Here is a 17,611-nt window from a genome sequence, read left to right as displayed (position 1 = left end):
CAGAGACACGAAGTGAGCTTTCTGGACCGGTTCGTGGCACATTGCGGGGAACCATCAGTAACAGTTTGCACTACTACTGCCTGTACTGTATATGGCTGGGAGGTAAGCAGAGCATTTCAGTTTTCGGACTGACAGTCAAGGATTTTTCTCAAACAATACATTCATTCAATAAAAATGATGTTTTAAAACATCAAAGATGCCAAAAGAATTGGAAAGCTATACATTAGGCTGTATAAATATAAGCCACTGCATTGAAAAATATGAAACAGAAAACAACTCAATTGTCTATTAATATTTAAACATACTTCTGAATAATTCCTACTTTTTATATTATAGTTTAATGTACATGTGTTTAATTAGGAAAACTGAACTTTAGTACAATTAAAATATGTGTGATATTTAGAATTTGAGTGCAATTTCCAAAAGCACTTCGTGTAGGTCTTATTCTGTTTCCATTTAAGTCAATGGTAAAACGTCCTTTGAATTCAGTGGGGAAAGACTTAGGCCAATAAGTATATGGAAAATTCTCCCCTTTGTGCTTACTTACCAGCAAGAGTACTGGTATGCCTGAAAGCTCGGACCTGGGAATCCGACAAACCAGTCAGAAGAGAGATCACTGTATCCATCATATATTCATCATAAATGATGCTATACTGACACTGTCGAATCAGCACTCCAATGAACTCACAAAAGTTTGATCGAAATTTTTTCCATTGTGGCCCAGGCATGGTAAGAGGGTAGTCACCACTGTCCTGAAAAAAGAGAAAACATTTATACTCTATATTACAAATGCTTCCCATTCAATCCTATTTTATACACAGAATTTGTATTCTACAAAAAGGAAAACACACATGATTTTCTCTTGTGCATATGGATTTCCCTTTCTCTTAGGGCTGGATCCTGCACCACTGAAGCAATGGGAACTTTACTATTGACTGCACTGGGCACACAACCAGTTTTCTAGTCCCACTTTTTAGTCACCATTACATGGTAGGAGTGAGAGTGTGAAACCTTCAGTTCAGTGTGATCAGTCACCTCTCCTTTACTATCCTCCCAACCTCATCATCTCAGACATCGCTGCATTTCAATGGCACTGCACATACAGTTTGCAAGTGCTTTGTTATCCTCAGAAGTGAAAGGACCACATGTAAAATATAAACTCAGTGGCAGCGTTAACTATAGAGCGACTGCCGTCTCTCCATAATATCTGTGATTATGTATTCCATCAAAACAACCCTATGAAACTTGAAGGTTTCAGAATTAAATGCTCAAAAGTCAGGCAATAGCAAAGTTAAAGTTTCTGTGGAGCTTTAAGTCTGCTTCCTTGTGCATATGCATTTTGATACAGCCTTTAATTATGTGATCAAAATGCTATTATTCCCTTAGGACTCCTCTCTCACAGCAGACTGAAATGTGCAATGTAAATAAGCAGATGTGAAACTTTTATTTTCATATAACTTGTTAGTATTGAAGAAGAAAGCTGCACACTCTACAATTACTATCTGGCAGCCAACACTAAAATAATATATTCTCTCTATACAAATCAAATATGCACACAAAAACCTAAAAGAACATTAAGACTGCAAAGTCAAGCAGATAAAAGCTGTGAAATGCCACAATTCTGGTCGCCTGTGCAACCTTAATTCATCCCCTCTCCCCAGGTACGTGCATTAAGATACAGTCTTTAATTACATCATTGTGTATGTTTTTTTCCCACAAGACACTGCCTTATTCAGTGCACAGAATGGAAAAACCTCAGTGAAGACCCTGGTGAAGACTCTGGGAATGGTAGAGAGTCCAAATGGAAGAGCACTAATGGAAATGGGGCGAGCCGACCATGAACCTCAGGAACGGTCTATGCGCCAAATGGACATCAATGTGAAGGCATCTTGCATATCAAGAGACAACCACATGCCTTTTTCTAGGATGGGATGACCGCTGTTAGTGTGACCATAAGAAACTTGGACTTGTGGAACTGCAGATCCAGAATTGGTCTCCATCCGCCATTGTTCTTGGATATCAGGAAGTAAGCTGATTAGAACTTTTTGCCCTGATATTCCACAGGAACTCACTCTATCACTCTTCACTGCAATAAGGAGCTCACCTCTTGGGTGAAGTTGCTGTCATAAGTGTGATCCCTGAGGAGTGATCGGGGGGGGCTGCAGATGAGGTAGTGTGATGAACTCAATCACATACCCATGGTGGATGACATTTAGCACCCATTTGTCCATTGTTATTACATTTAAGCTTGGGGGAAAAGGGAAGGCGGAAGGGTGGTCGCATGGTGGTAGGCATGGTTGCTGGCTTTTGAGAATATTCCAGAAATATCTTTTAGCTAGGGGTTGCACCTGTATGGAGGAAGGCTGTGAAGGTGGTCCTGGGGTCAGGATCTCTGTCTTCTACTGCTTCTGTGGAAGCTCACAAGGTCTCTGATGGAAAAACTGGGAGGACTTGTAGCATTGTGTGGGCAGCGGAACCTATTCTTCAGGGCAGGTGTATAAATATCCAGCAAATGTAGGGTAACTCTGGAATCCTTGAGGGTCTGAAGTGAATCATCCATTTTCTGATTAAAAAGATAAAATTCATCAAAATGGAGATCTTTGATGGTGTTCTGTACCTCCCTAGGGAAACCAAGGGAGTGGAGCAATGACTCCCTCCACATGGCTATGCCCAAAGCCATAGACCTGGAAAATGTATCCACCATGTCCACCGTTGACTGAAGTGTTGTTCTTGCCACCAGTTTTCCTTCCTCCGTGATCACCTGGAAGTGAGCTCGGTCTTGCTGTGGAAGTTTTCCAGTAAATTACTCCAGTTCGCTATAATTCAGGAAATCATATTTAGCTAGTAAAGCCTAATGGTTTTGAAATCCTGAATTGAAGGCTGGCCAAGGAAGAGACCTTGCAGCCTGAAAGGTCCAACTTCTTGCCCTCTTGTTGCATGGTGTGCAAAGTGGGTGTTGCTGGACTACAACTGAATTGGGGGGGCACTCAGACCCCTTAGCTGGAACCCCGCTTTGGGGATAGGCGTGCCTGTGGCCAATGTATGCCATACTGTCCTAGCTGGCTTGAGGATGGCATCATTGATTGGCAAAGCAGCTGAAGCTGCTGCAGATGAATGAATGGTATCCAGGTGTTTATGTTGTGTAACCTGGATTTCCTCTATGGGGATATGAAGCTCCCCTGCCACTCTACAGAGGAAGTCCTGGAATTTTCTGAAGTCATCTGGAGGCAAAGGGGACGCTGAGGTTACTGCCTCATCTGGTGAGGAAGAAGAAAATCTCTCCAGTTCCGTGGCACCGTTGGAACTGTGCTAAGAGGCTCCTCTTCCAGCATCGGCTCTGATCATCTATTCGAAGGCTCCCTTAATGGGGAGGCAGGTGAAATTTCCCTTGGGGACCGGACGTGTTTGGGGGGTGAGGGGGAGTATTGGGACTAGGGCCCCCCACAGGGCCAGTATGCTGGATCTGGAGGATGTTGTGGCGGGCCCCGTGGTGGATATGGAAGATATTGACACGATGTAGATGGTCTTCTGGAGTACCTGTACTGGTGGTAGGGGATGGATGGTCCTTGCCCATTGTCTGACTTTTCCAAGGATGAAAAAGCGGACTCCGGTTCCATCAGAGGTGTGGAAACCATCGGAACAGGAGGTAAGGGGTCTCGTAATGGTGACGTCATGAGTGGGAGAAATAGTCTCCCAAGAGGTGCAGGTTCCCAGCAAGCGTAGCGATCTTGGTTCTTTGAAGATGTCTTGGTATTCAAGTGCTTTTCCTGATCTCCCTGGTGTTAAGGGTGCCCTCTCCTTACACAGCACCAATGGTGGAACAGTGGACTTCCCCAGAGTGGATGGGTTCCGCACTTTATGGGATGCTGATGTCTACAGTACCTGCAGTCTGGTATGCGGGATCGCTGGATCCCATTGCTTGTGAGACTTCGTCTTGTGTTTATGTGCTTTAGAGCGCGTTCCCTCTCCATGACTCGAACTCATGGAAGGAGCATCCCCTTTCTTCAGTTTCAAGGACGATTTAAAGCCACGTTTATGGGCATGCTTCCTCACCTCCCAACTAGGTCCTGGCGTGGGGTCCATAGTCCGCTGGTACCAGATCCAGATTCAGTAGCAGGAGGCGTGCTCCTGGCTGTTTCAGGCCGATGTACAGGGGGGATCCCCTGGCCAGCTTGGGTTTGAGGGAGGCCTCATGGTGACTTCCATAATGTGCTTCCGGAGAACAGCTCAGCCCTCTCAGGTATGGCTAGGGAAGGACTGGCAGATACTGCCCCTGGATGCAATGTGGGCTTCTCCGAAGCAATAGAAGCAGTGTTGATGTTCGCCACTGACCAAGAGCACCCTGCAACTCTCTGCAGAAGCTCCTGGAATTGTCTGAAGTCATCAGGTGGGGAGGGGATGATATAGCAACTGCTCCATTTGATTAAAAAGAAGGGAATCTTGCTAGTTCCGGTGGAACCGCTGGGACTGGGCTAGAAAGTTCGTCTTCCACCATAACATCCATGTCCCTGCTGGAATGACCATTCAAGGGGGAAAGCAGGTGATGGTACTCAATATGACCAACAGGCTGGATCCGCCTGAGATTGTGGGGGTCCCCATAGGATGGGATACCAGTGGCTTTGGAATAGATGAGGAAGCAGTTGTTGCATGGACATGCTGGTCTCCGTGATCATGCACAGGAGTAGTATGGTAAGGGTGGTTCTTCCCCCAGTTCTGACTCATCAGAAGAGGAAAAGGCAGACTCTGATTCCAATGACAGTACTATCAGAGCCAATGGGAGAGTGTAGAGCATAGGAGCAAAGGGTGAGGGACCCAGTGTCACATGCATATCCCATGGTGGGGATATGATCTCTTTGGAAGTGGAGGGACCTGATGGAGGGGGAGACTCCGGATCCAGCAAGGCAAAGACATCTTGAGGTGCAGCTGTGGCTCCAGATCTCTCTGGATCCCATTGTTTATGGGATCTTTTTCTCATGCCTGTGGGACTTGGAACGAACTCTGTCTCCTTGGGCCAAGCTGGTGAAGGGAGTGTCCATCTTGGATTTGGAGGAAGGTTATGTCCTATGCTTATGGGAGTGCTTCATCATCTCCCGAATAGGCCCTGCCATGGGATCTGTGGGATTGGTTCCGCCAGCATCAGAGTTGGACGTAGTAGTGGGAGGCGCACACCTCCCTGAATCAGACCGATGTACAGAGGAGGTTCCCGGCCTGGGTCTAAGTGCAGTCACATGGCAAGCGCCATGAGATGCTTCCAGAGGTGAAGTGCCTGGCCTTCTCGGGTGTGGCTGGGGAAGGAGTGGCAAACACTGCAGCTGGCTGCAATGTGAGTTTCTCCCAGGCAGTAGAGGCAGCATTGGCTGTTGTCACTGACTGAGAAGGATTGTGGGCAGGAGGCACAGAGTTTGAAGCCTGGAGTTCTGGCCATACTCCAGTACCCATATGGGGAACGGGGGGGAAGGGCAAGAGAGTGAAAACCCTAAAGTCTATCTAAAGCAATTGCTAAAACTATAAATTCTTAAACTAAGAAGAATATAAAAGTGGTAAAACTGCTATAAAAATATCTAAAAACTATTTACAAATATCCTTTTTTAGAAGTGTGTCAGAGATGAGGACACTGAAAGTTCTGACTGGACCATGTGGTGATAAGAAGGTACTGGAGAGACAAAGGGTCCACCCCACCCTTTACCCCCTCAGATGGAAACATGAGGTGAGCCAGGGCACATGTACTGACCAACAGACAGTACTTCCAAATTCTCTGACTCTGGGTGCATGGTATGCATGCGTAGCCCTCAGTGGAATACAATAGGTACCATCATTCAAAGAAGAACCAGACTTTGAGAGCCTCTTTGTAATTCCTCCAGGAGGGATTTGAGTCTTCCCTATGAAACATGATAGCTCTAGGTGGCACCTGCAAGCACATCGTCCTTGACTGAAATCTTTCCACCTCATGAACTGCTGAGCTACTTTCCTTCCTCCACAGGGACTGAGACAGCAGATAAAATCCTAAAAAGTAGAAAGCATTGAGAGAAACACACATTGGAGCACTGAGGAAGAAGACAGCAAAAGACCAAGAGAGGGCTCCAAAACAACCAGCAGAAAGTAAGTAGCACTGCAAGTCTGTGGTGAAGCAAAACAACAACATTCACTGAACCTCTGACAAAATATGCCAAAATGCTGAAAAACATGTAAGAAGGGTCAAACAAATGGCAAAGTTCTGGCATGGAAAAATAAGCCTCTGAATACCATGAAACAACTAATAAAACATGGAAATGCTCCAACGGGAGAAATGAAGTGGCTGCTGCAAGACAAGCTGCAGATGAGTCACAGGGCTGAACAGGCCTTTACTCTCAGGATCAACAGACCCAGAGTGCTGAGTAAGCATCACAGGCCAACAAAAATAATTACATTATTATGGATCTAAGTGAAAAGGCATGTCTAAAAGCAAGAAAGCTATGGCTGCATGATCAGGAGAGAGCCAAAGCAGCAGTCCGTGGTGTCAAACTATAGTTACTTTGGGGACTTCCTTCACTGCATGAGATCAAGAAACTCTCATGTTTCTCAAGACAGAAATAGTGGAAGTACGTATTGTTAGCCAGAATGGCCTTGCACACTATCTAGCACTTTTGTACCTCAAAGAGTCAAACAAGGAATCCACAAAACTCTTCAGCTAAAGGATTCTGTCTCACATTGGAAGTATGAGTCCCATGACTAAACATCCTGTACTGATGCTATATTTAGAGAAACAAAATGTAAGTTGAATATCAGGAAATACCTCCTCAGAGTGAAAGGAATTACACTGTGGAGTAGTCTCCCAAAAGAAGTGGTGGAAACTTCACTGCTTGCAACTTTTGGTCATCTGATAAGACTATTGTATTCCTAACTTCTAAGATTCCATTTGATCTCATGCACTTTGGGTCTGTCATCCTACAAGGCTTATTTCATTTGTGCTGCATATTACCATGTGCATTTTGTTGGCGTATGATACATGTTAAAAGCCTCAGAATGCTATGTTTATGAAGAAGAACTCTGTGTAAGTTGGTCCAATAAAAGATATTACTTCACCCACCTTACCTCCTGATTATGAGAAACCATTTCATGTCAAGTCATGTTTGGAAGAGAAAGGGGAAGGATGATGGACAAAGAAAAGAGTGATCTGGAAATAACTGAGTTACTGGATACTTACTGAGGCAAAGATTAAAGGCTGCTACTATCTGACCCATATAAAGGATCTATTATCCCACTTCCCTTAAGTGTCCACAGCATATATAGAATGCATTTGAAAAGCCCTGCCTCTTCATTCCCTGCCAGTCCTCCTCCTACACTCTTTAGCTTCCCTTCTCCAACACTGATTCTCCTCCTTCTGAGTTTCAAGAACTCTGACTGGATATCTATCAGCTGTCACTAGCCATTTGATTCCCCACCCCACACTCTCTGAACAGTCAAACAATTCAAGGCAGAAGGGTTTTTTATATATATATATAACACCAAACTCCATGCAGAACTCCACGATGCAAAAATAACTTCAGATTTCTTAGGCAAGATCCTTTCCTTTTGTGACCCCTTGCTGTAACTATCCTTTAACCAGCAGTGCCTGATCCTACTACCATTGCAGAAGTACCACTGACTTCAGTGGTGTGGGATAATTGTTTTTTTAAGTGTCCTTTTGTGTCTCTGATTGATGTTTCTAGAAACTACCATTTACGTATTTTTAGTATTTTCGTTCTATTCCTCTGCTAGACTCTGCTTATACTTTTTCCATACAATGCAACCTTCTAACTTCTTATGTACTTGTTTAAATTGTCACTTCATCTGTATCTCTACTCTCAAAGTACCGAAAAAGAGAGTGTACACAAACTGATTTTTAGCGACAAGGCTGTGTCGACACAGCCTTGTTGCTAAAAGCTGCTTGGTGTAGACAAGCCCCTCAGTCAGTACAGTTTCTTCTACTGAGATATTGCTTATCCATTACAATAAAGCCCAGTGATTTCTGAAAAGCCTCAGTGCCCATCAAACAAAATTATGCAGTTTTGAAGGAAAATATATTGCACTCTTATATTTCCAGTTTTCAAAAACTCTTCAGTGTAAATATTTATATACTATACCTCATCAAATTCCTCAGTCATTTTCCTGATGATTTCTGCATTTTGCATGTTCCTGAACATTTCAATTCTTACAGTACCTGTGATGTAATGAATGAACAATTACAATTAGTCCACTTTACTTCTATACATCATTCATAATGTCAGTCCATTTTAAAATTTTTCCACTGCTATGCAATTTGAAATTGGTTTGAAAGCTTATCTAGCAGTAATGTTAGCAGGAATACTCTTAACAGGACATGATAGAACCTGACGTCAAGAGAGGGAGAATCCCGGACAGTTGTAAGACTCCAGAGTGCCCTCCCCCTGAGCCATTACTGGTGGCATTTTGTAAAGTTAGCGGTGTTATTCCTTCAATGAGAAGTTAACTAATATCCCATAATATGCTTGCTTGTGGTTGTTCATATAGAGGTTAACAATTCCAAAACATTTTTCAAGAATTGCTTATACACCAGTTGTTCTGTGAAACACTATCTCACTGGTAGCTAGAATATCCTCCATCTTTTGATTTGTACAACTAATATATTTGATATGGAAGTCATTGAAAAAATAAATATATAAGGAACTCCACATGCCTTTTTTCAATTAGTTTTCAGAGTAAATCATTTTAAGTTTTATGGTAAAACCAAATGAATATTATCTTTCTGATTCAGTGTCCATTATCATTTTGATCATCAAGATTACTTGTCAGAACTAAACAAAACTACGATTAAAACAAGCATGATGTAATACTTATACATTAAACTTGTTGATGAAAAATAAAATCAATATATGTGACTCAAATAATTTTACATCAATTTAGTGCAACTGACTGAGTGCACTCCAGTAAAGTGGAGTGCACTCTGGATTGGAACTCAGCAGCCTTTCTGTGCTTTGCATTCACTGCATGAAAACATTTTAACAGAAGAAATGAAGAAAAATATAAACAAGCTATACAGGAATATTTATGGAGCCACATATCCTGCCCACATTCTATACACATCATACCCACATTCCAAATTAGTTAATTACATTAGGAACAGCACCCTTACTTTTGCAAAAAGTTCCACCAGATCTGCAAAGTCCTCACCTTTACATCCACAAAATTCAAATAAAGAGATAGACGCCTAGCTTCTAGGGGAAAAATGCTATTATAGTCCCAGACAAAAATCTGTTTAGACTTAAGGTTGAGAGCACATATCCATAATTTAAGGGTATAAAATGTTGCAGGGATGTTGACATTATCCCCAGAACAAGAATTACAAACACAGGAAACCCAAAATATGGAAATACAGTTTCAAATTAACTCTAGCTTTCCTGGATTTGTACTACTTGTTTCTGAAATAATCACAACATCCCTGTAATATTTTATATCCTGAGATTACCGATATGCACTCAATCTTAATACAGTTTTTTAGTCCAGTAATTTCCTTTCATTTAAGAAATTATTAAAACTCTCATGAATGAACACTAAACAAGAATCCCAAAATGCTACCTTGAGATACTTCTAATAATTTGAAGAAATGTAATATCAATGTTAAATCATTTTTTATATTTTAATTCTTCTATTTTAACTTTCTTACTTGTGATACACAAATAATTTCTTGTGCTTTGTTTTTATATTTTTAGCTATTTCCTCTTTGAAATCCATTTTAACCCTCCTAAATTTTCTCCTACTGTAAATCATGCTCCTATTACTGGCTTCACTAGGGTTAATTTTCCAAAGTTTGAAGAAACTCCAGGCAATTCAAATAACCTCTTAAACCTTGCTATTTAGTCATGGTGGGTTACTCTTACCCTCCTGTTTCCCTTTTTGTTCAGAACTATTTATGCATTCTGAGACTCTATTATTGTAATATTAAAGTAGCATCCAGGCCATATCTAAGGATTTTACTTTCCTTGCTTTTTACTTTGCCTCCCTCGTTTTACTGAACTTTCCCTTTTCAAAGTTCAGCATCACTTTTAGTTTTAGCTATCTTTCCTCCCCAATGGGACGTTGAACATAATTAAATTGTGGTCACTATTACTTAATGGTTCAGTTACTGTTACTTTTGAACCAACTCCTGCATGTTATTTAAGTCCAAGTCAAGAATAGCTTCTCTTTGTGTGCACTCTAGAACGAGCTGTTCCAAGAAACACTTGCTGAAAGCATTGAAAAATTGTTTCTCTAAACAATCCATATGCAAACAGTTGCAGTCCCTAAGTACTAACATTTTGTTAGACTTTGGTACCTCTTATCTCTCTTACTATATTGTGAACTCAGGGTATGCTATAATGCAGTTGGCAGGTGTGATTCCCAGCACAGGTAGAGACACACACACTACCTCGAGCTGAGCTAATGTGCTAAAAATAGCAATGTGGATGTTGTGTCCTGCGAGGCAACTGAGGCTAGCACCCAAGCTCAGACCCAGGGGGTTAGGCAGGCTTAGGCAGCTAGCCCAAGCTGTTGCTTGTGCCACAACATCCACCCAGCTATTTTTTAGTGCTCAAGCTGAGCGAATGCAAATCTGTCTACCCATGCTGGGAATCACACCTCCCAGCTGCAGTGCAGACATACCCTCAATATCCATTTCTTGAGCTAGAGGCTGAAAGTATAACCCTATTGCCAAGAATATTTGTATTTTTACAGTTTGGAATTTGTATCCACACAGATTCAACTATGTGATTCACTCCACTCAGAATTATATCACACTATGTTCTATGGAATCCTATCAATGACCTTCCTCCACCTCTTTAGCCTAGTCTGTCTTTCCCACATACTGCCAGTGTCCCAAAATGATTTTTGTCATTCCACCACATTGCTGTAATGCCAATTATATCAAGGCCCTTTTCCATTGCCAGACATACCAATTCATCACCCTCTCCTCCCCTTGATATCTGCTATCTTTACATCTGGCAGGCAAGCAAGTGAAAGTTACTTTACAATCACTATACATGTAGCTGTTTATATTCCTGATGATCAAACTGCCCATCAACACAGCCTAGCTTTTGTGTCCCAACTGTAATCCCATCTCCTGGAGCAAACTTCTCACTGTGCGAAGAATTATCAGCTTCCTCTATCTCAGTGAGAAGGTAGGCCTCATCTAAGGGGATGTGCCCCTGCAAGCCTCCTTGGTGCCTTTCCATCATGAGACAACCTTTCTCAAAAAGAAAACCAGGGGAGTCAGTTCTGAGGTGGTCCTGCTCCACCATGTCCCCATATGCAGTCTCTACAAACACTTCCATTTCTTTCTGCTCATTCATTTCAACACCTCTGGCTCAGGATGGGCTCTGAGGGCAATGAGCCTCTTGAAAAAATGTCATTATAAAGAACTGAGGGATAATTCAGGGCACAATGTACCCGCTTTGAAGACTTCCAAGCACTGATATCTCTGATTCATTAAGTGCAGCTGCACCAAGACTATATAGGAATAAGGCACTGCCTCATTTACAAACTTTGTTCAAAGCAGTCATGCTTCGTAGATACTTGCTTCAGTGGTTTAGTTCAATCAGAAACTTTGCAGCTGTACCTCACAAAGATGGTGTGCATGGTGGTAACGTCATTTTGAGCCATCAGAGCAACAAGGGATCTGCTTTGTGAAGTAACTGTTGTACAAAAGTCATCCAGCAACAGTACAGTGTCTCAACTATTAAGCTTCAAGCAGACAGAGTCAATGACACAATCAATGAAGCAAAGAGCAGCTTACTGCTTGACTTGATATCCATATAACATTTTCATTAAAAAACTAGAATGATATAAAATTAACATAGCACATATTAAATGTGTTTCTAGTGGGGTCCCACAGGGACAAGTTCTTTGTTCTATGCTAATTTAACATATTTATTAATGATCCCCTGGGAGAATAACTTGAGGGGGAAAGGAGTCCAGGAGAGCTGGCTGTATTTTAAAGAATCTTTATTGAGGTTACAGGGACAAACCATCCCAATGTGTAGAAAGAATAGTAAATATGGCAGGCGACCAGCTTGGCTTAATAGTGAAATCCTTGCTGATCTTGAACACAAAAAAGAAGCTTACAAGAAGTGGAAGATTGGACAAATGACCAGGGAAGAGTATAAAGATATTGCTCAGGGATGCAGGAGTAAAATCAGGAAGGCCAAATCACACTTGGAGTTGCAGCTAGTAAGAGATGTTAAGAGTAACAAGAAGGGTTTCTTCAAGTATGTTGGCAATAAGAAGAAAGTCAAGGAAAGTGTGGGCCCCTTACTGAATGAGGGAAGCAACCTAGTGACAGAGGATGTGGAAAAAGCTAATGTACTCAATGCTTTTTTTGCCTCTGTCTTCACGAACAAGGTCAGCTCCCAGACTACTGCACTGGGCAGCACAGCATGGGGAGGAGGTGGCCAGCCCTCTGTGGAGAAAGAAGTGGTTCAGGACTATTTAGAAAAGCTGGACGAGCACAAGTCCATGGGGCCGGACGCGCTGCATCCGAGAGTGCTGAAGGAGCTGGCGGATATGATTGCAGAGCCATTGGCCATTATTTTTGAAAACTCATGGTGATCGGGGGAAGTCCCGGACGACTGGAAAAAGGCTAATGTAGTGCCCATCTTTAAAAAAGGGAAGAAGGAGGATCCTGGGAACAACAGGCCAGTCAGCCTCACCTCAGTCCCTGGAAAAATCATGGAGCAGGTCCTCAAGGAATCAATTCTGAAGCACTTAGAGGAGAGGAAAGTGATCAGGAACAGTCAGCATGGATTCACCAATGGAAAGTCATGCCTGACTAATCTAATTGCCTTCTATGACGAGATAACTGGTTCTGTGGATGAGGAGAAAGTGGTGGACGTGTTGTTCCTTGACTTTAGCAAAGTTTTTGACACTGTCTCCCACAATATTCTTGTCAGCAAGTTAAAGAAGTATGGGCTGGATGAATGGACTATAAGGTGGAGAGAAAGTTGGCTAGACTGTCGGGCTCAACAGGTAGTGATCAATGGTTCCATGTCTAGTTGGCAGCCAGTGTCAAGTGGAGTGCCCCAAGGGTTGGTCCTGGGGCCGGTTTTGTTCAATATCTTTATAAATGATCTGGAGGATGGTGTGGATTGCACCCTCAGCAAGTTTGCAGATGACACTAAACTGGGAGGAGAGGTAGATACGCTGGAGGGTAGGGATAGGATACAGTGGGACCTAGACAAATTAGAGGATTGGGCCAAAAGAAATCTGATGAGGTTCAACAAGGACAAGTGCAGAGTCCTGCACTTAGGACGGAAGAACCCCATGCACCGCTACAGACTAGGGACCATATGGCTCGGCAGCAGTTCCGCAAAAAAGGACCTAGGGGTTACAGTGGACGAGAAGCTGGATATGAGTCAACAGTGTGCCCTTGTTGCCAAGAAGGCCAATGGCATTTGGGGATGTACACGTAGGGGCACTGCCAGCAGATCAAGGGACGTGATCGTTCCCATCTATTCAACATTGGTGAGGCCTCATCTGGAGTACTGTGGCCAGTTTTGGGCCCCACACTACAGGAAGGATGTGGAAAAATTGGAAAATGTCCAGCGGAGGGCAACAAAAATGATCAGGGGACTGGAACACATGACTTATGAGGAGAGGCTGAGGGAACTGGGATTGTTTAGTCTGCGGAAGAGAAGAATGAGGGGGGATTTAATAGTTGTTTTCAACTACCTGAAAGGGGTTCCAAAGAGGATGGATCTAGACTGTTCTCAGTGGTAGCTGATGACACAACAAGGAGTAATGGTCTCAAGTTGCAGTGGGGGAGATTTAGGTTGGATATTAGGAAAAACTTTTTCACTAGGAGGGTGGTGAAGCACTGGAATGTGTTACCTAGGGAGGTGGTGGAAGCTCCTTCCTTAGATATTTTTAAGGTCAGGCTTGACAAAGCCCTGGCTGGGATGATTTAGTTGGGGATTGGTCCTGCTTTGAGCAGGGGGTTGGACTAGATGACCTCCTGAGGTCCCTTCCAACCCTGATATTCTATGATTCTATGACCTGGAAAAAATATAAGATCATCGCAGATAAAGTATGCAGATGACACAAAAACTGGGGGAGTAATAAATATTGAAGAGGACAAGTCACTGACACGGAACAATCTGGATCACTTGTAAGTTGGGTGCAAGCAAACAATGTTTTAATTCAGAATTATAGAAATATTGGGTTGGAAGGGACCTTGAGAAGTCATCAAGTCCAGCCCCCAGTGCTGAGGCAGGAAGAAGTAAACCTTGACCATCCCTGACCTCGACATAAGTATATGTCTAGCCTGTTCTTAAAATCCTCCAATGATGGGGATTCCACAACCTCCCTTGAAAGCCTTTTCCAGAGCTTAACTACCCTTATAATTAGAAAGTTTTCCCCAACATTTTACCTAAATCTCCCTTGGTGAAGATTAAGCCCATTACTTCTCCTATCTTCAGCAGACATGGAGTACAACCGATCACCATCCTCTTTATAACTAACAGATTGAACTTCTTAAGTCTGTCACTGTAAGGCAAGTTCTCCAAACCTCAAATCATTAATGTAACTCTTTTCTGAATGCTTATCAACATTTCAACATAATTTTTTAGGTGTGGACACCAGAACTGAACTCAGTATTCCAATAATGGTACACGCAGAGGTAATACCACCTTTTTACTCCTGCCCTCAGCAGAATTGTAATGGGAACCACCGGACCATAAGCTATATATCATGACCTCTAACTCCTATTCAATCACTGGTTTCAGAGTAGCAGCCATGTTAGTCTATATTCGCAAAAAGAAAAGGAGTACTTGTGGCACCTTAGAAACAAACAAATTTATTTGAGCATAAGCTTTCGTGAGCTACAGCTCACTTCATCGGATTCATCAATCACTGTTTCCAGAATACAGTCCCCTGTTCTGGAAATTTGGCCTATGTTCTTTATTCCTATATTTATGAATTTTTGCCTTTGCCAGTATTAAAAATGTATAACTTCACCCCAGTTACCACAAAGCAATCTATAACGCTCTGTATCAGTAACCTGTCTATGTCATTTACCACTCCACCAATATTTGTGCCATCTGCAAGATTTATTAGCAATGGGTTTATATGTAATTCTAAAGCATTCATAAAAATATTGAATAGCATTGGGCCAAGAACAGATCCCTATTGACCCCACTAGAAAAACCCTCACTTGATGAGGATTACCTATTAACAATTACTTTTTGAGATACATCAGTTATGCAGTTTTCAATCCAAAAGATATGGAATTTGTGGCAAACAGGATATTTTGTGGTGATCTCAGTTGGATTTAAAGAATAAAGGAAAAAATGCCATTTCTTGGTTAGAAAGGAATGAGAACAAAACTATCATTGCCCAGTTAATTAATGGGAGGAATAGAAGGAAGAGAATAAAATGCAGTCAAATCTTGTTGAGGTTGCCAGAGAACCTGATCAAAGGCCAGACTTTCAAAATTGCACACGCTAAACTAGATATTTGTGCCGTTATTGGGGTTTGTGAACATGATGTTGTAGCCTTTACACTTATGAAAATCTGGCCTACTATGTGCAGCAGAAACAAGCTGACAGACTTGTGCATACACAGTCAGCTTCATACTCCTTTTAGAGTTTCAGAGCAGTGAAGCCCATAAAAAGGAATAAAACCTTGGAAGAAACTCTGGGACACCGTCAGAGGGAAACTTTCATGTACTCAAGCTTACCAGTTTTTTAGGGTAGTGTTCTAAGTTATTGGCAAAAAATTAAAACAAACTGCTAACTGTTCATATTAACTGGAACAGTCACTAGAGAGCCAGAAACTAGACACTCGTGGAGCTACCAAGATGCAGTAAGGTGTTTGGAAGTGGAGTTCCACGGAGAAACAAAATGCAATGCAGGTTTGCATAATTAGATATGACCAGTGAAGAGGCTGCATCTCTATAAAGTGGAAGCAGAGTCTTAAGGGGCATAATGTAAACAGCATGGAGATCCAAGTGCTGCAAGACTGAGAGAAGAGACTAGGAGAAAGAAGGGAATTCTGGATGCCATCACACAGATGCTTTGAGAGGATCTGAGAATAAAGCTATTAATGATTATTTAGAAACAGAGGAGAGGCCTGACCTGAGGGGCTGACGGAAATAGTAGAGACAACAGAACTGATCTCTTATTTTCTGTACTTAACAGAAAAATATCAGACTGCCAGATGATCTTTAGCTGCCATCAGAACAACTTACATGGAAGCTGAGGCTACATAAATTGTGGCTAGAAATAAGATTTTTTTTAAGGCAGTGTAATTAACCACTAGAACAATTTACCAAGAGATATGACGCATTTTCCATCACTTAAAGTCTTTATATCAGGATTGGATGTTTTTCTAGAAATACACTTTAACTCAACCAGAAGTTATAGCCTTGACAAAGGAATAACTAGTGAAAATACAATGTAGTCATATTAGGTGACATAATGGTCTCCGCCTTAGAAGAATCTAAGATTTTTCAAAGCAGTATAGTGTTTAATTTAATTCAACACTGCTACACTGTTTTGTGACTACCTTAAACTACAAGTCTTTTCAACGCATTTCATCAAAGACATGAAAGAAACAATGATCATTATTATTGCTTATAGACAGCACCCTTCTCAAAATAAGTTTTCAGACTACAGAAAAATAACTCTTAAAATCAGTGCAGACTATTTTGGAAGGTTACAATGTAAAGGTTTGATTATTTGTAATGAAACAGTACAATAATTCTTTATTTAGTGCCAACAATTCATTTGGCACTATACAATATGCAAAAATACAGTCCCTGCCCCAGAGATTTAAAGAGGCAGTTTTTCAAAGGCACAAAGATCTGACAGGCACCTGACTCCAGCTACAAATCTCCCTCACAATCTAAAAACAAATCAGTTCTCATAATGATTATATGAAAGTTATTAATAACAGTTATATCACTCAATCTGTAATAATCTAAAGACGCCTAAACAAAATCCAGTCACAAAACGACTTTTTATAAAACTTTTTTATTCGTTTTCACAAATGGAAATATTTGTATAGTACAAAGAGAAAAAAAACAAACAGTTTATGAAGTACCTACCTAGAATCAATCATGATTATAATTCTGTCTGATATGTATTGCTTTCTGAATTTCTTCACAGCTGGCAAGATCTCCCTTTGCACTATTTATACAAATACACTTTTCTCTGTTAATTAGCAGGACTTTATTTCCCACATGGCCGAAGACTTCAATAGTGCCCATTTTCTTCTGTTTCACGTCCAGCCTGCTTTATCAATGTTCAAAACATTTTAGGTTTTTTTTAAATAATTCCTTGCTTTGAATGTTAATGTACTCATCCAAGACTTCAGCATCAGCTTTTGAGACAACAAAAGTACAAACAATGGATCAATAGGCAGAATACCTACTGGTTACCAACTGTATGTTCCTCCATCATAGACCAGTAGTATGCAATCCTTGTGCAAGTCCACCATGTAAAGACAAAAACAAGTTCTTGCTCACTATAGTCACTCCCTAGAGACAGTGTTGCCAGTTTCATAAATCAATGTAAGATTTATTTGAGAGAGATGCCATTATTACAGAATGTCAAAGCAATTTTTTCTTATTACTTCAGATTCAGGAAGA

General features: G+C 41.6%; 1 protein-coding gene across 9 annotated transcripts in view; it reads right to left on the bottom strand.

Moving 5' to 3' along the window:
• STAG1 (STAG1 cohesin complex component) overlaps positions 1 to 17,611 on the bottom strand; it is a 380,157-nt gene that overhangs the window by 224,478 nt on the left and 138,068 nt on the right. For 7 of the 9 annotated variants that reach the window (XM_073360216.1, XM_073360219.1, XM_073360217.1 and 4 more), the window contains 2 exons: positions 8,103 to 8,179; positions 548 to 752 (listed from right to left, as the gene is read on the bottom strand). In XM_073360216.1, the coding sequence (XP_073216317.1) occupies positions 548 to 752; positions 8,103 to 8,179 (282 nt within the window). Of the gene's footprint in view, positions 1 to 547; positions 753 to 8,102; positions 8,182 to 17,611 lie in introns of those variants that run through there. The other 2 variants (XM_073360223.1, XM_073360225.1) reach the window with 2 other exon arrangements.

This window comes from Lepidochelys kempii, chromosome 9, assembly GCF_965140265.1.
Source record: "Lepidochelys kempii isolate rLepKem1 chromosome 9, rLepKem1.hap2, whole genome shotgun sequence".
Classification (NCBI taxonomy): Eukaryota; Metazoa; Chordata; order Testudines; family Cheloniidae; genus Lepidochelys; species Lepidochelys kempii.
The sequence above is the reverse complement of the archived record's forward strand: the minus strand, read 5'-3'. Positions and strand labels throughout refer to the sequence as shown.